Raw genomic sequence first — 24,612 nt, forward strand, 5'->3', positions numbered from 1 at the left:
TTAATGAGTTTGGAAGCTGATTCCATCCCTCATGGATGATTTTAAGGGGCTCAAGTCTTCATTGGAGGAAGCTTTGATACAGATATAGTGGAAATAGCAAGAGAACTGGAATTAGAAGTGGAGCCTGATGATGTGACTGAATTGCTGCAATCTCGGTACAAAAGTTTAATAAATGAAGACTTGCTTCTTATGAATAAACAAAGAAAGTGATTTCTTGAGATAGAATCTACTCTTGTGTAAGTTGCTAGGTACATTATTGAAATGAGAGCAAAGGATTTAGAATATTACATAAGTTTCATTAATAAAGCAGCAACAGGGTTTGAGAGGATTGGCTCCAATTTCAAAAGAAGTTTTACTATGGGTAAAATGCTATCATACGCATCACATGCTGCAGAGAAATCTTTCATGAAGAAAAAGTCAATCAAAGTGGCAAACTTCATTGCTGCCTTATTTTAAGAAATTGCCACCGTCGCCCCCAACCTTCAGTAACCACCACCCTGATCATTCAGCAGCCATCAACATCAAGGCAAAAAGATTACGATAATTAGCAATTTTTAGCAATAAAGTATTTTTAAAATAAAATATGTACATTTTTAAGACATGAAGCTATTATACACTTCATAGACTACAAAAGAGTGTAAACATAAATTTTATATGCACTGAGAAACCAAAAATTTTGTGTGACTCACTTTATCGCGATATCCACTTTATTATGGTGGTCTGGAACTGATCCTGTAATAGCTCCATGGTATGCTTGTGCTGTACAGGGGGTAAAGTGTGAGGGGTCAAGAATTTTCATGCCAGAAATTCCATAGCAGCCTACTAGAACTCTGGAAGTGTCACCTCTGGCTGCAGTGCCAGATTCTGGTGAGGATTTCCTGGACCCCGATTTATACCTGAAAAAACACTAAAAATAACAGAAGCTGGGCAGAAAGTGACTATGATAACAAAGCTGGGCTTGGTACTTTCTCTGGCTTTTGAGACCAATATCACTGGACTCCTGTGGTATCAAGTTTCATAAAAGAAACTCATACAAAGCAGAGATATCTTAATTATTTTCAGACTGACATTTCAAAAAGTGTCAATTTCAGTAAGTATTGAAAGTTACTTGTTCTTTGTTTTATCTTGTCAGATGTTTCCTGAAAACATTTGTGGTGTGATCTTTAACAGAGTTTTCACTTACCAATTAATACAAAAATAAGAAAAAGAGCTATAAATACATATTTTATAAAATTTTCATACCAAATAAGGTCCTTTATATAAGTAAAGGAAAATCATATCCATTTTCAGTACCATTACTTAGCACTAGAGCTCCTCCAGTTAGAAAAACAATTCTTTTAAATGTCTTTATGATTTAAGGTTTCAATAATAACTCATGAATAGGTGAAAGTTTGCTATTTATTTAATCTTAAGAAAACACTGAAAGAAAAAGGCAGGGAATGTAGTAGGCAGTGTGGAAGAATGGAGCTGGCCACATGTGGTTTTAGCAGCTGCAGAGGAAACTGGCTGAGTCTAAGGTTACATATTTCTGTTCAGTAAGGGTATCCATGGTGATAACTCTCATGATGACGGTAGTCATCCTGGTAACCATCCTGGTATCCTTGGTGGTAACTATGGTAACCGTAGCCTGCATACTCATCTTCTGGGCAGCGCATCCCCAGTGACTGCTGAATTGCCATTTCCTGTCTCCGAAGTTGCATCGAATCAATTAAATCGTACACAATCACCATGGACCACATTGGGGAAGGATACCAGGATTTGACATTTCCGTCTTTTCCAACTAGAAGCATGGAGAAGTACTCCGGGCTCACTTGAAAATAGTTACGAATGTCTTTCACCAAATGGGCTGGTACATCTTCTCGCTCAACAACGGAGCTCCCTAGAATAACATTGGAATAGTTATTGTTAGTGCATTAAACAGTCAGAGCCCATGAAAACATTGAAGTGTGAGGAAATCACTGCGCGAATAGGGAGGACCCATGAGCCTCTTCTCTTTAGTTCAAAATCTAATTAAAGAAGTTTGCTGGGGCTTTTTCTACTAGAAATTAAATGTCCCTGCTGTTCTGCAACATCATTAGGGTCAAACTTCCGGGCACACGATGGGTCTTTTGTAGGAATGTTACAAAGTATGAAACCAATTCCTTAATTTAATCCTGGCAAGATTAATTTCTTTAAAATTTGTCACTAGCAAGGATTATATAGTTTACATTTCTAAGTTTATTTCCAATTAGCTTAGTTATTTCTCTGTAACTACAGCTTTCCTTTTGACACATCTTTATAATAAAAAGCTTATTTCGTTGTTAAAAGTGAAAATACCAATTCCGTTAAGATCTAGATGAATATTTAAACTATTGTGAATAGTGATGAGAATAAAGGGGAAGGAGAAAAGGAGCTGATACTTTCATGTCTGCTGTTTCGACACTCTGCTAAGTATTTTACACACATTATTTTATTTAAAGAGCTTGGTCTTGGAAGAAAGGACTGAATTTGCTTTCTGAAACCTTTAGTCTTGTTTTGTTTTGTTTTGATTTTTGTTTTGTTTTTGAGATGGAGTCTTGCTCTCTCACCCAGACTGGAGTGCAGTGGTGTGCTCTGGGCTCACCGCAACCTCCACCTCCGAGGTTCAAGCAATTGTCCTACCTCAGTCTCCCAAGTAGCTGGGATTACAGGTGCATGCCACCATACCTGGCTAAGTTTTACATTTTTTGTAGAGACGAGTTTTACCATGTTGGCCAGGCTGGTTTCAAACTCCTGACCTCAAGTGTTCTGCCCTCCTGGGCCTCCCAAAGCGTGGGATTACAGGCATGAGCCACCGTGCCTGGCTTCTCTGAGCCTTTTAGTGTGTGTATCTTTCAGCTTCTCTGAGCCTTTTAGTGTATGTCCTTATCTGTTGAAAGGAAATCAACGAGATATGACCTATGTGCCTCACAAAACTATTGTGAGAATTAAATGATATAAAATAGAAGAAAATGCTTTGTAAACCATAAGGGCCTATACGACCCCCCAAAAGCATTATTTTAGTTAAGAAAAATGGATAGTTTTACTGTTACTTTGAATGGTTTATATTAGAAATAATATAAGTCCCTGTACTCCACACCCCTTCCCCTACATATCCCGTGCACACACATGCACACATGCACAAGTGCATGAAGTGGGAGGAGGAATCAGTGAACTTTGTTCACCTTAGAGATACACCCACTGCTCGCATATAGCTTAATGTTATTTAACCGAACTTAACACTAGTTCATACTGCTTCAAAATAACAACACATTACCATTAATTGGGAACAGTTCTAACACTCCCCCAACTTCCTCTCCAACGCCTAAAAGCTTCAGAATGGTTATGTGGCGCAGACCTGAGAGAAAAAAGAAAACCATAGAATTAGAGGAAAGGATTAGAAGTCATCATTTTCCACAAAGCCCTGATATCTGACAATTAAAACTCTCTTAAATTTAAAAAGAATATAGAGCATAACCTGACTGAGAAGAATCATCCATTTAAAATTTTTACCATAAGGAAGCAAATACTTCCAAAACCTCGTGATTCTCATTCTACTAAATGACCAAAAAAAAAAAAAAAAAAAAGAAAGAAAGAAAGAAAGAAAGAAAAAGAAAAGATGAAGCCATTGGAACATTAAAATATCTGAGCTGATCTAAGCTAGTTAGTGTTCTGAATTTATAACAGCTTTTATGGCTAACTTAACTTTCAGAGAAAAGACTATAGACTCCATCAATTGTGATGGTTAAAGAAATTGTTCTGCTTTCTCACACAAAACTGTGTTAGCTTAAAGGATATGTTTTTTTTTTGTTGTTTTTTTTTTAACCACTAATTTAGAGGATTCAAAGGCAAAACATTTAAGCAAGCACAGCTTGCCTTCATATCCTCTGCTAAAGTTTCAGACAGGGGGGAAGGTCATGCCTTGGTAGCTTGTTGGAATTCTTTTGAAGATGAAGTGCACATGAAGAGAATTCCGGAGAAGAAAATAGGAGGACAAAGGGGCTGTCAAGCCATCATATCAAGCTTTCATAGTTTTAAATAAAATCCCAACCAGGTCAGGGTAATAACTTGGAACTAATAATAAGATTGTTGGTGCTGTTTATTGTCCAGGAGAGAAAACTGAACATTGCCATGGGAGGGCACTTCTAAGGTGAAGCTAAAATCTAGGCACAATGCTATTCAAGAAATTTTTTTTTCACCTTTACTCTTTTCCCAGAGAAGTGAAGTATTCTGTTCTACATATTGGTTAGTCATGTTTTCAAAAGGGAAGATCATCAATTTAATTATTCGTTAATTAATACATGTGAACATTATTTGTTCACGTTTCGTGTATAGTACAAAAGGGTTTGCTTTCAAAATGTGACAGGATCTGTGTGCAGAGATTTAAAAATAAAGTACCACCACATAGCTGCTACAAAAGCATCTTTGGAAAATTAACAAACTGTGGCTTTATATTTTTTTTGTAAAGGTTCTTAACTGCTGTAAGAACTTCTATCTTAACTGGCAACATTGGTGGCTATAAATAAAGTGAGCTTAAGAATACTGGCACAATCAAATTTATATGTTAATATAAAGTCTTAAATTATTAACCTTGATAATAGGAATACAAATAAAAATTTCTGAATTTTCTATTGTTCTTACTATTATGAGCTTGGTTTTGGCCTTCCTTTGAGTTATTTCATATCTTAAAATTAAAATGTACTTAAAATTTACACATACTAGGTCATAACAAGGACCTTGGCTCTGTTAATGCTTTACAAAACTTACACTCCTCCCTTTTTAAAAAAAATCAAGCACAGTTTTGTAACTAGTAGATGATTCTTCCTCCTAATAGAGGCATCAAAATAATGGTGATTCATCTATATTCTACCGGAGAATTTTTTAATTTGTTGCCCTTAGCTACTTCCCCCTGCCCCTGCCTCTGCCCAATGAATCTCTCAAAATTCTCCTTCTGCAGAGGCATATCTCATATGAGATTTCACTCATGACTTCTACTCTTGAAATGTAGTCATCCTTTTGATTTATCATTGAACTTAGTAGTAAGTTCTATATACTATTCATTTTACTGCCTATATATCCATATCCAAAATGATATTAGCTCCTTCAGGACACTAGAATAAAAATGTTTGGTAAATAAAGCATATATTCATTTTCAAAATACTGAGCGATTCACTACAAAAAAAACAGTAAACTATGTTTTTCTTTGGCTTGCTTGTCTTTCAAATAAGGTTTTACTTAAGAGATCTTGCTACTTTCTTAGTGCTCAGTAATAAAAATCATTTTTTTTATAAAATTCATTCACTAAGTCTTCTGAGTTTTGAAGATAAAAATCATTTTTAAGAGAAGGGCAATATAGTCTGCTTCAATTAATATATTAATTCCCAGAGCCACTCCTATTTTAAAAAAAGACATTTAATCTATGGAGTATCCGATGATGGTATGTAAGTAGATATTCAAGTATTACCTAAGTGAATGATAATACCTAAGTGAGACAATTAAAAAAAAAACTGAAGACAAATGATACAGATCATTAAAAGTAAATCAGAAGATATTTTCAAACACATGAATGAAGAAGAACTAGAGAGGAGAGAATATTGAGGGGAAAAAAAATCCACAGTAGACTAAAGCTCCAGTTTAAAAGCAACTTTATACTCAATATAATAGAGTATGTGTCTGGAAACCTGAACAGTCTGAACTGGGAATCATTTTGATGATCTAAGGTTCTATGTTCCATTTTAGAATTGACCGGGAGGAGAGTGGCATGGGAAAGCAGTAATGAGGTGGCTTCCCACTCACCAAAATTGCATGCCTGACCACTGAGGGCAGAGAGCTGCTGTGAATAGGCCCAGTCTTCATCGTTAGGAGCAGAGATCACCAGCAACCTCCTCCTCCACCGGAACCTGGAAAAAAAGCAGGACACCATTATTCCTTACTGCTTCAAACAATAGAAACCAGTGTAGGAAACCAGAGTGACTTGGGCTAGCAATTTTTTTCTGTGCCCAGAAAAAAAAAAAAAAGAAAAAAAACACATGCTTAGAACTGTCCCATAGCTTCTCAAAGCCTTTAAACTGCATTGCCACACTCGTGTAGTCTTCCTGTTGTAACTTCACAGTCTTTCTGCCTTGGCATTAGCATGACGTGTTAAGCATGAGTCTGTGGTCACCATGCCTAATGAGGTCACTTGGGGAGAGACAAACTCTCAGATACAATGAAGACAGGCTAAAATTGTACATTAGACTGTAGCAACAGAAATGAGAAACTCAGAAGGTAACCGAAGAGAACTGGTCTTAGTAGAGTTACTGCTAGAGTTTAGAGGGAGTTAAGAAATGAATATATGGATAGGAGATAGAGTAGAAAAAGGTAACTGAATTTTCAGTAGATTACAGTGACAGGAAAAAGGAAAATGGAAGAGTGGTTTAAAGGTTCAAAGAGGATTCCTGGAAAAACAAAACCCTATGTACCTTCCTCAGTAGCCAGTGGTTCTTCCAGAGGCAAATGCAATTTCTAAAATGTGCCCTATTATGAATAAGAGCCAATGCTTACAAAGTACTTCTATGAAGTGGAATGATATTAAGCCTAGAACCATAAGATTTTAGAATGTCTAGTAAACTTAGTTTCTGTTTTTACAGTTCCAACACAGTAGAGTAGTAGAAAAGGCTTTTGTCTTTTTGGGTGTTGTTGAGCATATCACTCAATTCACCAAAGTCTCAGTTTTTCCTTATTTCTTTTTCTTTTGTTTTCTTTTCTTTTCCTTTTTTTTTTTTTTTTTTTTTTTTTTTTTTTTTTTTTTTTTTTGAGACAGAGTCTCACTCTGTCGCCAAGGCTGGAGTACGGTGGCATGATCTCGGCTCACTGCAACCTCCACCTCCTGGGTTCAAGTGATTCTCCTGCCTCAGCCTCCCGAGTAGCTGGGACTACAGGCACGTGCCACCACACCTGGCTAATTTTTTTGTATATTTAGTAAAAACGGGGTTTCACTGTGTTAGCCAGGATGGTCTCCATCTCCTGACTTCGTGATCCGCCCACCTCAGCCTTCCAAAGTGCTGGGATTACAGGCGTGAGCCACCGTGCCTGGCCTTCCTTATTTTTAAAATAAAAAATAGCAGTATGTTGTTCACAGGAATGTTACAAGAATTCAGCTCTCAAACTTATCAATGCAAGTTATCCACATGATGACATGGATATAGAAGATTATGTCTTAATCTGCAGGCTTCTAGATGTAGAACTTAATCCATTAACAGACATTGACATTATCCATCACAGCACCATCAAATAACCTATTCAGTCCTTAGGTTTGTGTATCATTTTATAGCTCACTTTCACCATTGCAATATGGTTCTTCTTTAGAGCTCAGTGAGGCTGCAGATTATTTTCCCCATTATGCAGATAACAAAACAAGGCTCAGAGAAGTAAATAACTTGCCCAACTAGTAAATCTAAGAAGCATTCCCAAAATACAGACACTTCTCTGACTCCTGGTCCAGTGGTTTCCCTGATCTACTACCCTCAGACATGATATTTTGGCTGCTGCTATCAGGGTCTACAAGAAGGTATAAAAGAGAGAGGGTATGCATCTAAGGGGCAACTGTATAGAGTCGTCTCAACTTCCATCTTCACTGGAGTTTTGCTTTTTGCCTTCAGTGCAGGTCACTGCAGGGTGTTAGCGCACTCATAGAGCTGACAACCAGTTAATTTTATTCATGGCTTTGATCCTTGTGCTCCTTCTAGCATCAGGAGTGAACATGAGAGTTTTCAACCCCAAAGAAAATGGCCTCTTGAGGGAATAGTGGTTTGGGTGAATAAGAGAAAATGATAGTTTGATGAACTACAACCTCTGAATGGATGCCTGTCGCAAAGTTCGCCAAGTATTGCTTGCTGTGACATTACATTCACTTCCTCTGCCTTTTTTTTTTTTTTTAAAGGTAAAGAAAAACTAAGATCTCTACTGAGGACAGGGAGCTGAATGTGTTTGGCACGAAGGGCAAGAGAGGAGCCTCTGAGGCTATCCAATGTTTCTTAGGAAGGGAACAGTGACTGCTGTCAGATCACAAACATGACAGTCTCAGGTACTTCTCCTGCTTCCTTAGGAGGCATGCCAGACCAGCACTGGCCCCCTAGCCAGCATCCAAACCAGACCAGCCTTCCTGGCCTCACACAGAGCTGTAGGGTGTCTTGGAAGGAGCTATTTTGAGTGAGGTCTATTTTAGTTTGTTTACCTATGTGCACACTGAATGCAGTCCTGATTGGAGAGGGATGGGATCTCAGACTCCCTGTCCCAGACACAACTAAGAGAAGGTCATTTCCCCTAAGTCATGATTCAGCTTCCCACAGACCTTCACATTAAGATACAAGGTCCCAGCTCATGACCCAGAAGGAAACTTCCAAAAGATGTAACAAGAGTTGTGAAACTGACCCAGACCCTTATTTTAGACAAATTGTTTTTCTGTCACTTTAGCTTCCCAGGAAATACAAACTTTACAAGCTATGAATGTGTTTGCTTCTCTTAACTGGCATGCCCAGATTAGTATGCATTTGCCCACTCTTTGGGGCTTCTGTCTCAGGGAAAGGTGATTATACCCTGAACCAAATGAATGCTATTGAAGACTAGACTGGCTTCAGAGTCTGGTCAGCTGAAACTAGCCTGTGTAAACCCATCAACCACTCAGCAAATTTGAAGGAAAATTCCCATTTGGATACTGGTTTAATTGCAGGACTGTAATTTTTTTTTTTTTTTTCATTTCTGTTTTTCCTAGGTTTCAATTCTGGAGTATTTACTAAATCTCTTTCTGGTAACTCTTCCTTGATGGCAAAGTTCTCTATAGGACCAGAATAACTGACCCTAGGACTACTAATAAGTAGCATTTATTGACTACCTGCTTTGTACTAGGTCCTGGGCCATCTTTACCTTTAGTATTGAATGTACCCTTCACAATAGTCTTAAACAAAAATACACTTACAATTTTCATTTTGCAAATGAGAAAACTGAAGCCCAGAATGGTTAAGTAATTAGCTCAGGGTCACACAGCTATTAAATGGAGGAACCTGGAATCAAACTCATTTTGTCTTGCTCGTGCCTTTAAGTAGTACACTATTCCACTTTAATCCTTCCAATAAATTAGGATTATTAGCAGAATGATTTTATGAGTTGTGACCACAAGTCAGGTACTGTTATGGGACATCCAAATTGTAATTATATATATCTCTGAATATCCATAAAAGATGTATATTCCTATAGTAGTAATGAAGATAAGAGCCCATAAAACTCTTACATTAGGTGGAAAATACATTTACACATCTTAGGACCCTATCTAGTTCAAAAGACTTTATAGTATTTGTACATTTCTTAAGAATCAAAAAAATACAAAATTTAAGTAATCAACCTACAGGAGTATTACAAGCTTTTGTGAATGAAGAAAACTGAGACGATGTCAGCTTTCCCTTTAAAATGTTGAAACCCATGACAGTGGTTATAAAAAGACACTCTACCTAGGGATGGTAAGAAGAATCTCTGAGGATGTCTATAACTGCCAGTCTCATGATAAATCTCTGGTTTTAAGTAACATCAATGAATTGGATGATAACTGTCTGTTTTATAGGGTGGGCAACCTGAATTTACTGGGATAGAGCACTAACCCTGGAAGATTTAGAATTAAGAAGAAAAAGTTTCCAAATAATCAAAATTATAGTAACATAGTAATAATTATATATATGTTTGTGTATATATATATATAAAATTCTGGTTATATATGTATTATGTGTATATATATAATTTATATTATTGTGAAGCTTAAGAGAATTTGGCCTAATAAAATGACAACTTGAAACTCCAAATTAGAATGTGTAATTAAGTAATTGGTTTAGACGTGTGGCTAAGTTGAAATCTTACAGTGTATGCAGTTTTTGGAATATCTGAGAGAACGTTAGATTCACTGTATTTGTAAAATTAACTTATTAAACTTACAGATCTTTAAGTACTCAGAAAGATTTTGTTTGTTTAATTTCAAATAATTGAAAGAAATGTATTAAATGCATAATGCCTATGTGAAATGATGAAGTTGTTTAATTACTGGGTTTATAAGCAAGATCAAACATTATTCAAAGCCCTCTTAAAAGCGATGGCAAAAGTTTGCTGGGTTACAAATTGGAAGATAAAATTTAGAAGCCTAATTCAGAAGTTTTGGAACTGAAGTCTTGAATTTATAACTTGAAATATATTTAACACTGTTAAAATCAAAAATAAACTTCTAAAGAATTTCTACCTTAAAAAGAAAAAAACAAAAGCACCTTAAGAGCAAAAGAAAAGAAAAGAAAAGAAAAGAAAAACTTCTGAATTAGTCTTCTAAATTTTATTTTCCAATTCATAACCCAGCAAATTTTTGCCATCACTTTTAAGAGGGCTTTGAATAATGTTTGATCTTGCTTATAAACCCAGTAATTAAACAACTTCATCATTTCACATAGGCATTATACATTTAATACATTTATTTCAATTATCGTCACCTAAAGTGATGATCTTGGATCAGAAGTTGGTGTTTTAGTACCCCTGAGACCAGACAAAGAGCAATGCATTGTCCAGTGAAGCTCAGAGCTCTTTCTCAGTGGAGGCTGACCCTAAGGCTGAGTTGATTTTAAGTCCTTATGAAGGTGTATGCCTTCTATTTCCATTTTGGATACTTGCACTGCATTGAGAATTTGGATGAAGGAAGAGCCTTGGTTTCCTTTCAGAGCTGAAATTCTGTGGTTTTAAGAGTTTCTTCGTTTTGCTTCAAATTCTAGGCCTTTAGGTTCAGAACTACTAATAATTCACATCATATTTTCAAAAGGAGCATAAGATGAGAAGGTAGATTTGGGGAGTCAAATTGTCCCAGGATACTGACTCCTAGAGCTGACACTAGCTCAGTGATGAAAGTTACTTAACCTCCATTGGCTTCAGTTGTCTCTCCTGCAACATGACAATAGTCACGGTGTTTAGATAATGGGATTCTTGTGAGGGTAAAACTAGGCAATGAAGGTGAAGTGCTTGGCCCAGAGATTAGCACACAAAAAGTGGTCACAGGTATAATGGCTATGTGAAATGGAGATGGATGGAGATAGAGCTGCTTGCTATCGTTTTTAATTTTATGGGTGAGAAGTTTTTCAGGCAGTTTAATTGAAAAAGGTCAACATAGCTAGTAAGTTGCAGACTCAAAACTTGGATGAATGGTAAGTTCTGTACTCTTTATATATCATGATGTTACATCCTAGAAGACCCAAGCTTCACAAATCTGTAGAAATTCAGATTATCCACTTCCTAATCATATCCTTCTTAAAGCTCTGTCTCACATATAGAGAATGTGCTTTTAGAGACATGAGCAAAGATTTGGTTTGGAGGCTCAAGCACTAAATGTGTATTACATGCTTGCTTGGTTTCTGGAGCCCCTTAACCACACAGTATAGCTGGAGTGGTGTTTATACTGGGACCTCTGTAAGTTTGTTGCGTATAGTTTTCTGCAACTTTGCACCTCCTAGGGCCCCAAAGTCTCTGTAGAAGTTTCATCCTACATCGGGGGAGTGAAGGAGAAGGGAGAAAAGTGGACTTGTCAGAGGCGTTTAAACCAAAGCAACTCCATCTTAAATAGGAGCTGGGTAAAATGAGGCTAAAATCTACTGGGCTGCATTCCCAGACGATTAAGGCATTCTAAGTCACAGGATGAGACAGGAAGTCAGCACAAAATACAGGTCATAAAGAACTTGATGATAAAACAGTTTCCAGTAAAGGGGCCAGCCCAAATCCACCAAGATCAAAATGGCGATGAGAGTGACTTCTGGTCATCCTCACTGCTATACTCCAAGCGCCATGACAGTTTACAAACGCCATAGCAATGTCGGGAAGTTACCCTATATGGTCTAAAAAGGAGAGGCAAGTATAATCCATCCCGTATTTAGCATATCATCGAAAAATAACCACAAAAATGAGCAGCCAGCAGCCCTCTGGGCTGCTCAGTCTATGGAGTAGCTATCCTTTTATTCCTTTACTTTCTTAATAAACTTGCTTTCACTTTGCACTGCAGATTCGCCCTGAATTCTTTCTTGCACGAGATCCAAGAACCCTCTCTTGGGGTCTGGATTGGGACCCTTGTCCTGTAACAGATTGAGTTGTTTTTACACTCTTCTCTGTTTGTCCACTCCCCCATGGACACTGGGGTTGTCACAAGATGGCCTTCAATAAATGACACTGTCGAAAAATTCATGAAACTGGGTCAAGAGGATTTCTCCTTTTGAGGTCTTAGTGGGGCTTTTGTTGTTTCCTGCAGAGTTGGAAGGAAGCGGAAAATCCAGCACAGTGTGCCAAATCCTGTTTGGAACCAGAAGGGGCCTAATAAATAAATATGCAAAATAGAAATGCTAGATGCAGAGATCTCCAGATTTACTGACTGAGTAAATTAACCTTCTTGGGAGGTCAGGATTCTATTTTCTGTACCAAAAAAAAAGAGCAAAAAAAAAAAAAAGGAGAAAAGAACTATCCAGAGCCACCAAATCAACACTAATGCTTGGAGCTGAACCCAGCCAGCCCTGTAGCCAGAGACACTTCAACAGGACAAGACAAAGCCCAGTGGTCAAAGACGGGTAGGTTTTTCTCCAGTGGGGGTTACTCTCTGTAAACACACGTGGGCTCTGTGTTTCTTTGGCATTTTCATGAGCTCACTCAGAACAAATTTGCACCTTCCTCTTTCGCGACTCCAAAGGTGATGTACCTGGATAGGAAGTTCTCCAGGGACTGCTTTTTGTCCTCTTTGCAAACAATGCCCTCCTTCTTCTGCTTCTCCATATCTTTGATTCGGGACTGGAAAGTATCGATCAGATCAAACACAGACTTCATTGTTATTGGCACCTCATAGTATTGCTGTTTGAGAAAGAATAGAATGCATTTAATGTACAAGTGCATTTCTTTTCTCTATTCAGAGGATAGAGAACCTGTGAGAATTCAGAGGAGCTCTGGGGAAATCTTTGAAATCAGAGCCTAGAGGACATATTGCTTCATAAATGCTCTCCTGCAATAGTACCCTCTGCTGATGTTTTGAGGGTTAGATTCCATGAAACAACTGCCTCTTTTACAAGGAATTCTTAACTACACTCCTTTTGTTGGAAAGGGTCCATGCCTTCCTCACCATACAAGTCCTATGTTCACCTCTCTACCTTTGGCACTAAGGTTCCTATTGACTAACAACTGGAGAAGAAGTGAGAAACACTGTACCTAACACAGGAAACTAAATGGAATGACATGTTCGAGTGTGTAACCTGAGCAATGAGTAGTTTTCCACCAAGGCCTGTTCTGTGGTCCCAGGGATTGTTTTACTGAGTAAGCATCACTTAATATTAAATCATGCTTTTTACATATTCTCAGAAATAAGTTGGGATCCAACTTAAAGACAATGAAATTCAGGTTCCTGAATCACAGTTGCCTGGACTTACAAAAGCAACCTTAGATGGATTTAGGGGCTGGCTGAGCATAATCAGTGTAAGCTGGAGAGCAGTCTGGACATGGCTCGAAGCTCCGCCCTCCCTGGGAATTCAGTAAATCACAGAATGTGAGAGCTGGTAAGGACCTTAGAGATTATCTGGCCCAATCTCTCTCATTAGAGGTGGGACAACACATGTGCAGAATTAGCTAATGACGCCATCTCTCCAGATCCAGAAACATATTGCATGTTGGGTCACCTATTCTGATAGCACAGACAGCCTTTTTTCCCCTGAAGATTCTCACACAAGCATGGTATATGGATGACTTTTTCATGAATATTTTTTATGTTCCCCATTTCACAGGGTTTCAGAAGCCTGGAACTTTAAAATAATATTTTGATAAGTTGTTTTAAAAATTGTTTAGGGAATGCTTTAAAAAGGTATTAAGATAAACTTTAGTAAAATGTATTTTCAGTGATATAGTGCCAGTATGCCAGAGTTGTTAAGACAGTGGGTTCTGGAGCCAGCCTCTGTGGGAATGAAGTTCAACATTAACTGCATGGTGACCTTGGGCTAGTTACTTAACCATTCTGGGCCTCTGTTTTTTCCTCTGTGAAACAAAAATAATACTAGCATTTATCTTAGACATGTAAGATAAGGATTGCAAAGGGTTGAAGAAAGTGCCAGGCATAAGGAAAGCACTTGATAAAGTGACTATTTTTGTTATTGTTATTATTACATGGCATAGTTTTTCATGGTTCAGAACCTTTGTCCGTAAGCATAGAAAGAAAGTAGGTGTAAAACCCCAAACTCTTGTCCACATTGGATCAGGAAGCACACTTTTAGACCCCTCTGAGATAGGCCTACGTTAAATATGGGTTTCTTGAAGGCAGAGACCACTTTTCACCTTTTATCTCCAGGATCTGGCACATCATAGCTCTTTAACCAGTTTCTTATGAATGTAAAACATTGGTGTTAGAAAAGAATTTAGTCTGAGTCAACTAGCTGGGCTGTGGGAAGTCACTCCAACTCAGTCTTTGCCAGATACCACATTTCTGGATGCAAATTCATACGACAACATGGAAAATTTGGCTCATCTCAAAACCTTCCCACTTATAAAATAATTTATGCTTACTCATAAATTGAATGGACTCATTAACAAAACAATTCAGATTTGCTATTCTAAAAAATAGCACTACGTTATTCAAAATAAGCAATTGTACCTTGACTCTCAGATCCACATCTGTTAGCACCATGAAGAAGTCATTATAGGTCATTCCGTACTCTTTCCTCAGCTCACTGATGAGATGCTGGTCTACCAAGTCTTCATCATCCACTACTCGCATGGGCTTCTCATTATCTTAAGGGAAATAAAATGTGAATGAATATGGGTATGGCAAGACAGAAATCACTGGGAAGTGAATGGGTGAAGGCTCTGGGCCTAATCACACCAGCCTTCATTAGTTTTATATATTCAACTCACATTGTGTTTGAACAGAAGTTTTCAGAGTGAATTAATAAATATAGAAACAAATACATGAATAAAGTTTTGAAAGCTACTCTTCTATAGATGATCAAGGCTCTATCTCTGTCCATCCTGTTCGTAGCAAACAGGAACAAAGTGAGAGTGGAGACTGCTGAGTCACACCTAGGAGAAGACTGCAACTCACCCAGGGAGTCAGTCTTCACCCCAACTCACCGGGGAACTGGACCAACCCAGACAATTTTGTTAAGTTCTATTTCCATTAAACGTAATTCTGAGTCTAAAATCTGTGTCTGTTCCTCTTTTTTGGTATAGAATTAACTTTGGGACCCAGTAAGCATGTCATATCTATAGAGAAAAATAGAGTTTCTGTTGAAACCTAGTCACAGGTTCATTTTGGCTCCAAAAGAAGTCAAGCTATTCATAATGCAACTTTTGTAAGTGAATACAGTTTCAAACAAAATGTGACAATTTATGGAAATTTTAAATCACTATATATTTTTTCAATTATCAACCCCCCCAAATAAATCCTTATAATTCAGAATGGCTCCGGAAGGTGTCACTGGATTAATGGGAAGCATGAAAATCAAGATACCAGTGGTTTTACATGGCAACTTGTATGTCGGGAAAGCATTTTAACATTTTCAAGGACAGAAGAACTGTATTTACTTCTTCCCTCTCAAACAAGTCACAGTGTATCTCTCAACCCTACCTAAGATTTTATCTGCAAAATAATCCCCTATATTAAAAACAAATGTGAAAAATTAACGTTAGCAAATATGTGATAACAGGAAAATTAGCAATGAGAGCCTATCACTTATTACCAACAGCACTACCCAGTGAACAGTACTGTACTGCAATACTATACCACAGTAAAAACAACCACAATTTTGCAAATGAGATGTTATAATTTGAGTACCACAGGCATTACTCTTCATTAATAAAAAGGGGATAATTATAACTTAACTGTTACTTTTATTTGATTAGGATTGTTGAAAGTGTATAAACAAGGAACTTTATTTCTCCAAAGCAAATCAAAATGAGAGGGGAAAGAATCAATCTGTATTCCTTCCCAAAGTCATAACAGTGTTTCATGGAGGTGGTCCAAAGGAAAAGGAGCTGAGAGCCTAGATGAGAACCAAGCACTGTCTGCAACATAAAAGGTGATAGGTCTCATGCATATAAACTATTTTTCAAATGTACATTTTTGTTATTAGAAAAATTTAAATTAATTTACAGTTATTAGATTTATATTTTTAAATGTATCTTGTTGAGTATAAAAACAAGGTGCAAAACAAAATGCATAGTATGACTTTATTCTTGGTTATAAGGAAATAAAAACAAAAGAAGATACATTCATATGGAAATACACATAGGAAAAATTCCATAGGAAAAGGTGAAGTGAAAACTTTTATTGTTTATTCTGCATACCTACGTTATTCAAATTTTAACAAGGAACATATTTTACTTTGTGAATAGTAATAATAATAATAAAGAAAACCATTCAAAAACTGGTTTTTAAAAAATGTTCTTAACAACTAATGTTCTGATTCTAAGACTTTACAAACCAGATTTTATCTTGTACTTGGAAATTATAATTTTTAATTCCCAACATACATTCATTCTTGCTTTTGTTCATTCAATGAAATATTTATCACTAATGTCCAGAGTTGGTTCTGTGCTGAGTGCTAGAACCAATAACTCGGACAGAGTTCAAGCCCTAATTAGAACCAGAATTAGACCATTAGCATCCACTTAATGGATAAAGTCACAAAACCACTGAATGGCTCAGATGGAAGGAAGCTGGAGATTGTAGTAGATTTTTAATATAGCACCAATTCTTACCTCTCCCTATAGCTATACCCTTGCCCAGTAACTGCAGCTTCTTCATATGGGAAACGGGTTGAGCTGTTCTGCCTCTTGATTCTGAGCTCATCCATATCACTGGCTTTGGTCAATGGGATATTAGCACAATGACACAAACAGAGGCTAGAAATGGGCTTATGCATTAGGGATTGTTCTTGCTTCTGCCATTTCCATGAGAATATGCCCACACCAGCTTGCTGGAGGGTCAGTCAAGCCAAGTTACCCTGTTCTCATCCTAACCAAGGCTACCCCAGGTCAGCTGACAGCCCATTGACCCCCAACATGTGTACAAGCCCAGCCAAGATCAGCAGAACCTCTTACCCAACCTGTTGCTGACTGTAGATGCATGAGCAAACCTAATCAAGCCCAGCCCAGATCAGCTGAACCCTAGAAACTTGTCACTAAATGGATGTTTACTGTATGTGCCACTAAGGTTTGTGGTCTTTGTTACTTCACCTTATTATGGCAATAGACAACTGAGTATAGACATTATCTGGCTCCACCCCATCACATTATTAAGGTTGAAACTAAGGAAACTGTTGTGGACACTGTGCTGTGCTGTCCAGATGCTACCTTCAGAACTAAGGGTGCTGTCAATATAAGCAGTTAGATCTCTGACAACTGATCTGCTTAGAAGGTAGCCACCTTTCCCCAAGTCACACCCCTACCATGGGACAGCTCACATTCAATGGCTGATGTAGTAGAAGAGGGGATAGATATGAAAGCTATCCCCTTTGTCTCACAGTGGACAATTCGGAAGAGCCAACTCTATTGCAGCTCAAATTCACCCTGTCCAGTCTTGTATCCCTCACCCCTCATAAGTATTGTTCCTGTGTTAACTGCTTGCAGGCAAAACTCAGAGTCTCAGAATCTGTTTCTCAGAAAACCCAATCTGTCACAGACCCTGAGATGAGGAGTGACTTGCTCAAGTTCACATTGCAGGTTAATGACAGAGTGAGGTTGGGACTCAGGTGACATCACCTCACTCCCACCCAGTGTTCTCTCTGCTATGCCAAAATGCCTCACACTCAAGGGTAGAGAGGACCCAGGACCAAACTTTGCTTTACTAGTATATGGCAAGAAACCAATTTCACAGCCTGTTTTCTTTCAACCAAAATGTTTTCTGAAATATTTCAACCAAACATTAGAAATAAAATATTTTGCACTCACAGATTACAGGAATATCTACATGTTTGTGCTGAGTAAGAGAATCTGCCAAAGCAAAACAATGAAAGTCCTAATCAACACTGGATCAGACTAGGGTGGTGGCAACTCTATAGCAGGACAGAGTCCAGTCTAGGCCAGTATCTGTGAAGCTACATCCTGTCTCAGCTCCTGCTCCTGCCACAGGTCTTTCTTGAGCTCTGCATTCCATCTAAATCAGGGCTCAGTGTTAGGTTCTCTTTAGTCTGGAAAAGCAACATAGACTTGGCAGGTTCTTGTTAAATTTATCCAAATTCTGTTTAAGCTCACTAATGATTGTACGGATTACAGGGCTTAGAAGGAAAAATTCTTTTTTAAAAACAATATTATTATTATTTTTGAGATGGAGTCTTGCTCTGTCACCCAGGTTGGAGTGCAATGGTGCAATCTTGGCTCACTGCAATCTCTGCATCTGCAGTTCAAGTGATCCTTCCACCTCAGTCTCCTGAATAGCTGGGATTACAGGCATGTGCCACCATGCCCACCTAATTTTTTTTTTTTTTTTTTGTATTTATAGTAGAGATGAGGTTTCACCATGTTGGCCAGGCTGGTCTCGCACCCTTGACCTCAAGTGATTCACCCATCTCAGCCTTCCAAAGTGCTGGGATTATAGGTGTGAGCTACCATGCCCAGCCGGAAGAAAAAAATCTTTAGGACACATTGTCTAAACTGTCTATGTGCACCTGATCCAGCTGAAATGCTTCACAGATTCAAGCCCATTTTGTGGGATTTGGACCTAAGATTATTGAGGTAAGGGATTCCCAGGGAAGATGAACTCTGTTACGTGTCGATAAAGTCTGGCCCTAGAAGTGGGACATTTGCCTAGAGTGTCATTCTTTAAAAATTCCAACCCCAAACATCAGCAGTCAAATTCAGGTGGTACTAAATTTCTTCATATATTTGTCCTTCCATGACTAACTACAGACAGCAATGACATTGCAGAAAATTCAGCTTCAGTTATAACATATTAAACACCAAATATGTGCTAGGCATTATGCTTAAAGCTTCCATCTGTAACTGCTTTCCTTGTGACATCCATGGATTCTCCTCCTCCAACCCTCTCTTGCCTAAGTTCAGGTAATTCCACTAATACCTGGACTACTTTAGCCTCCGACATTGCTTCAAAAGTTCCCAATCTCTTCTAGCAGTTTTTAAAAGTATGATCCACTATCCACCTTCATCACAATCACCAGGAGTACTTGTTAAAATTACAATCCTTGGATCCAGATCAATTGACTCAGAATCACTGGTGGTGAAGCCCAGGAATCTGCATTTAAAATTTTTCCTGGGTAGTTGTTATGCACTCTAAAGACAAAGAGCTACTGTCCCAGAGGAGAAAATCTAAATCTTTGTCATAGCATGCAAGATCATTTATGGCATTATTAACTTATCTATTAACTCTTCTTCCACACATTATGCTCCAGCCCTCTATCTTCAGTCTCTAGAAACCTGTCCTCTCTTCCTGGAATGCTATCCACATGAGTACTCATTGTCTGTGAAACCTGTCTTTACCTCACTTGTGCACTTAACATTTTGGTATTCTTCTGTAATAAGCTAATCACCTTGCATTGCAATCAGTTGTTTACATATCTGTCTTCCCCCTAGATATGAATAATTCAACAATAGGGACTGAATTTTGGTCACCTTTTATATCCTTTCAGCCTAGCACAGTTCCTAGCATACAACTGGCATTCAGTAAGGATTTGGTAATCATAAGAACGCTCCCATAAGAAGGATATCATATGAAAAAGACAGTAATAAGGTATAGATAAGTTGAGCGATTCTGGGACTGTGTAGAAAACCCGCCATAAAACCTTCACATTTTCCTTTGACCTTGTGAACCCGCAACACAGTCTAATGTAATTTAAGAAAACACATTCATATATATTTATTTTCTAAAATTGGTTTTGCATGCATTAGGTCTTTTACATAAAACATATTTGTAAGGCATTTAAAATATAAACATTCTTTTCAACAAATCAGCAGGGGCCAAAACTCTCTTGGCTGTGCTGTAGATAAGCCAGGAGGTAGATGCCAGCAGAAGCTAAATTGCTTTTATTCTCAAGAACATTGCCAGGAGTGCTGAGCAGTCCATGGCAGGTTGTTTCAGTTAGGATAACCTTGGCCTCCAGCTTGGAACTTACTTCCTTTTGATTGGAAATAAACATGTTTAAATTACTTTGCAATTGATCTGCTTACTCCTCTTTTACTCTATGAGTGGGTCATTTTCCGATCTACTACCCCACTGTGAGATAAGTGACCTGATTGAATTGATAAGTGGGACTCCCCTGGCCATTCCCGATCACTTGTTCTCTAGAAAGAACAACTTGTCTTATTAATAAAAAGTGTGTCCTGTCCAAGTGATTTGCTGTCCTACAGATTGACTCCATACAGTCTTAAAGTTATAAATATATTTGAAAAATATATTCAGAAATATTTAGTGACTTCATATGATCTACATATAAAGTTTGAATTCTTCGTCTTGGTATTAGAAATCTTATTTCAGATGCCAAACTACATTTCTAGCCCTCTCCTCCTCTCTTATCCTCTACCCAGCCTTCTGCTTTAGATCAAACCTAATAGCAAATCAGAATCACCTGAGCAACATTTTAGACTACAGATTCCTGGACCTCATTCCTAAACAAATGAGTCCTGGTGTTGGAGTAGAAAGGGGAGGTGGGAGTCTGAATTTTTTCCAATTTATATAGAGTACCTATGCATTGCAATGAAAAAGATGACAACTCAATAGAAAAATGGGCAAAGAACACTAAAAAGGAAATATAAATGCTCCCTAAACATGAAAAGGTATTCAATCACACTCACAAAATGCGAAATGCAAACCAACACTACCCTATACTGATACCATTTTTCACATATTACACTGGTCAAAAGTACCCAAAAGTTTGATCACACACATTAATTGGAGAGGTTTGGGGAAATAGACACTTTTAAACATTGCTGTTGGAATTGCAACATGATTCAACTTGTATGGAGAGAAATCAGGAAGTATCCACTCAAACTACATTTTCTATTTGGTCCAACAATCCTGCTTCTTAGACTCTGTTGGAAAGATGTACACACAATTTCACAATTTAATTGTAACCTTGTTCATATATCACTCCATGTATGTGTGATATATGTATAAGAACAAAATATTGAAAATAGTTCAAGTGTCCATGGACAAAATGTTTAAACTGTGACAGAATCTCACAATTTTTTGATAAGAAATGGGGAAGATTGCGATATACTCATAAAGAAAGATCTCCTAGAAATATTTTAAGTGAAAAAAGCAAGGTGTGGAATGGTATATATAATATGCTATATTTTGTATAAAAATAAAAAATATATAGGTATTCTTTGTATTTGTCTAAAAAAGCACTAAATGAATAAATAAGGAATTACAAAAATGATTACCTGTGGGTGCAGGGAGTAGCAGGGTAAAGGGGTCAGGAAGGATACAAGACTTGTCTGTATACACCTTTTTATATAGCTTTGACTTTGAAAATTTTTTAAAAAGTATCATTTCTTTGAAATATTAAACAAAAATACCTTGATCAAGTCATTACCCTATCAAACAAACAAACAAAAACCTACTCATTTTTCAAGGTCCCTCCATTAAATCAACCCACTTTTCAAAATTCTCTGACATTTTTAATACCTTATCTGATGACTACAACTGGAAGAGCCAATCCCTCCACTACATTCTTCAAATCCTTGTTTTGTACATTTGACATATCAGGCACTTTTCCCCCTTGGAATGTCAGGGATTGGTCTTGACACTGATATGCTTGATGTTGGAGGCAGCAACGGCAGTGGACTAAGAAGACTGACTAGGTTAGGAGACAGGCTTTCTAGTCTCTAGGGCACAGAATGATTGATAAGTAAAGACTTATCAAAGCAGAGGGGAACACACAGCCACTGTGTGGAAGTCTGAGCACTCATCCAACCTCTCCTCCCAGCTCAGTGTTGCAGGGTCTAGAGAAGGTAGCTGCCAGGCACTGTCACCACTGATGAAAGAAGTTGGGGGCAGAGGGTCAATTTTTCAGGACTGCCCCAGAGGCAAAGCAGCATTTCTGAATTGTTATGGATCCTGATGACTGTGAGGTTTCTCCAGAAAGAACAATTCTCTTCAACAGGATCAGACAGAAAGGGTATTTTAGACTGATTTGTATACCATCATTCTCATTTTGTTTATTTATTGATTTATTTATCTATTTATTTTGAGACAGAGTCTCACTTTGTCACCCAGGTTAGAGTGTACTGGTGTAATCTTGGCTCACTGCAACCTCTGCCTCCCAGGTTCAATCAATTCTCCTGCCTCAACCCCTCAAATAGCTGGAATTACAGGCATCTGCCACCATGTCCAGCTAATTTTTGTATTTTTAGTAGAGATGGGATTTCACCATATTGGCCAGGCTGGTCCCGAACTCCTGGCCTCAAGTGATCTGCCCATGTCGGCCTCCCAAAGTACTGGGATTACAAGCATGAGCCAGCGCACCCGGCCTACCATTCTCATTTTAAAAATTCACTTATGAAGTCCTTAGTAAGAAATCAACATTTTCTCTCTCCTTGTTGCCATATTCCACCTCCATGAACTTTGCCACCTCTCTTGATTACCCTCAAACTCTCCCTTCTTTGAAAGAAGCTATCAAAAAACATCCCTTGCCCTATTAAATGTCCTGTGTATTCTAGCTCTTAAAATTTGGTGATAAAATGCCAATGGCAAAATATTTTTCATCTCTAAATATTGCTAAGAAAGAAACACACTTGCTGTGCGTTCCCCCCCACTTCTTTTTTCATTCTGCAATGAAGTGCCTTTAGCCAGCAAGTTTTTCCTATCTGACAAAATTTGTCTGTAATCCATTCACTTAACAAACACACCCAACATTCCTATCCTAGACTGACATTTTAAATACCACTAACAAGAAAGAATGCCTTTATGTGTTAGGCCATTTTAAATCCTACATGCAATATACACTGTGCTGGCAAAACCAGATAGGCATTGGAATTCACTCAAGCATAAATAACTTTATTTACATGAAAGTCTAAAATCTTAAGGTAAGTTTCTTGGCTTTTGTAGCTTCATTGGTGATATCCAAATACTTTTAGCAAGATGGACCAGCTGGTGAGTACGGCCTACACTGTAGTTGGATATATGCCCCTGCTTTCAAGGCCCAGTAAAAGTCTGGAATAGTAGGCAGAGCTTGATTTATTTGTAAGGAAAAGTAAGGCCATCTGATGGTTTTCCAGCTGAAAGTCAGTCAAGGCTGGAGTTTTTTGGTTCACTGAGTCCATGGCTCAGGCCAATTCTTATTTTCCCATGGCTGACTCCCAGTCTTGGCTGAAAGTGCTACAGCCTTTCCCATAAGGGTAACCTGGGACATGACACAGGGAGAGAGAGGCCTTCCAGGAATTAGATGAGAAACAAAGTAAAAGATCCCCCTGCCCAAATCAGGTCCAGGCTGCCATTCAGTGAGGAAAATGCCCAAATCATAATACCTGATTTGCAATAAGGCAGAAAAAAAAAAAAAAAAAAAAAAAACAACCCCGCAGCCCCTCTACAATTCATATTCAATCCAGATGTCTAGAAAACAGTAGGATTATGCTAAAAATTTGCCAAGGCAGTGCCAGATGCTTATAATGGGACCGTATAGAAGTTGAAGTGGAAGATGTAATGATTTTTCCAAACTTCTCTGAAATAAGGAATGAGAACACTTTGTGGAAGGGTTGGTAGGTAACACATTTGACATTGGGAACACCTGGTTTGTGAGGGCTTTCATCACTAGCCAACACCAGTCTCTGGCTGGATTGAATACTTACTTCCTTTCTGGACATCTGGAGTGTAATTAAGCTCACTGCCCTCATGCTATTATTTGAAAAATCCAGGAAACAAATGGTTGAATCCTAGTTAGCCAATAAATATGTGGCTTTGTAGTATTAGTCTCTTGGGTGTCAGTTTTATCACCAAGAATAATAATGCAGCCTGATCTGGATGAGCTGTTGTGAGGGTTCGTGTGTCAACATTCTGCAATCAGCACAAAGCAATAACAAGTGTTTTGCCATTATAGGTGCTCTAGTGACAAGTGTGACAGCTCATTGATCTCCAGATGACTACCAGATCAAATGGTGATGCAGAGGATGACCACATAATAGTGCCTGTTACCTGACCAGCATTTCTGTATACTATCTTATTTAATCCTGTGAAACAGATATGATTATCTTCTAAACTAAGACTTAGGAGTAGCTTCCCCAAGGTGACACAACAAGTAAATTGTGACCCTGGATTTAAATCTGTCTGTCTCCAGAATTCATTTTTTGTCTTTTGCTTGTATGATCATTATTGTTGTTGTTTTGGTTAAGAAAATTCCTTTTTTGCTTGTTCTCCCCCTAAATTATACATACGGTGCAGGATAAATGTCCAAAAATGAATCATCAATCCACAATAATTTATGGTGGGACACTGGAAAGGATGCTATTTATTTTTCCTTTTGTAGCCGTCTCAGAGGAAGGTGGGCTATTTAAAGTAAAGAACGCATAACTGATACTTAACCCTGAATCAGCTCTAGAGATCTGCTACACAATATTGTACCTATAGTTATCTGTACTGTACTGTGCACTTAAAAA

General features: G+C 38.0%; 1 protein-coding gene across 2 annotated transcripts in view; it reads right to left on the minus strand.

Annotated features, from left to right (window-relative positions):
- Nucleotides 1-1,380: 1,380 nt before the first annotated feature.
- CCDC80 (coiled-coil domain containing 80) overlaps nucleotides 1,381-24,612 on the minus strand; it is a 35,574-nt gene continuing 12,342 nt past the window's right edge. For both annotated transcript variants that reach the window (XM_073009718.1, XM_073009717.1), the window contains 5 exons: nucleotides 14,660-14,796; nucleotides 12,731-12,879; nucleotides 5,794-5,897; nucleotides 3,275-3,355; nucleotides 1,381-1,879 (listed from right to left, as the gene is read on the minus strand). In XM_073009718.1, coding sequence (XP_072865819.1) covers nucleotides 1,533-1,879; nucleotides 3,275-3,355; nucleotides 5,794-5,897; nucleotides 12,731-12,879; nucleotides 14,660-14,796 — 818 coding nt within the window. In that variant the 3' untranslated portion in view covers nucleotides 1,381-1,532. The remainder of the gene's footprint in view (nucleotides 1,880-3,274; nucleotides 3,356-5,793; nucleotides 5,898-12,730; nucleotides 12,880-14,659; nucleotides 14,797-24,612) is intronic.

This window comes from Chlorocebus sabaeus, chromosome 22 (assembly GCF_047675955.1).
Source record: "Chlorocebus sabaeus isolate Y175 chromosome 22, mChlSab1.0.hap1, whole genome shotgun sequence".
Lineage (NCBI taxonomy): Eukaryota > Metazoa > Chordata > Mammalia > Primates > Cercopithecidae > Chlorocebus > Chlorocebus sabaeus.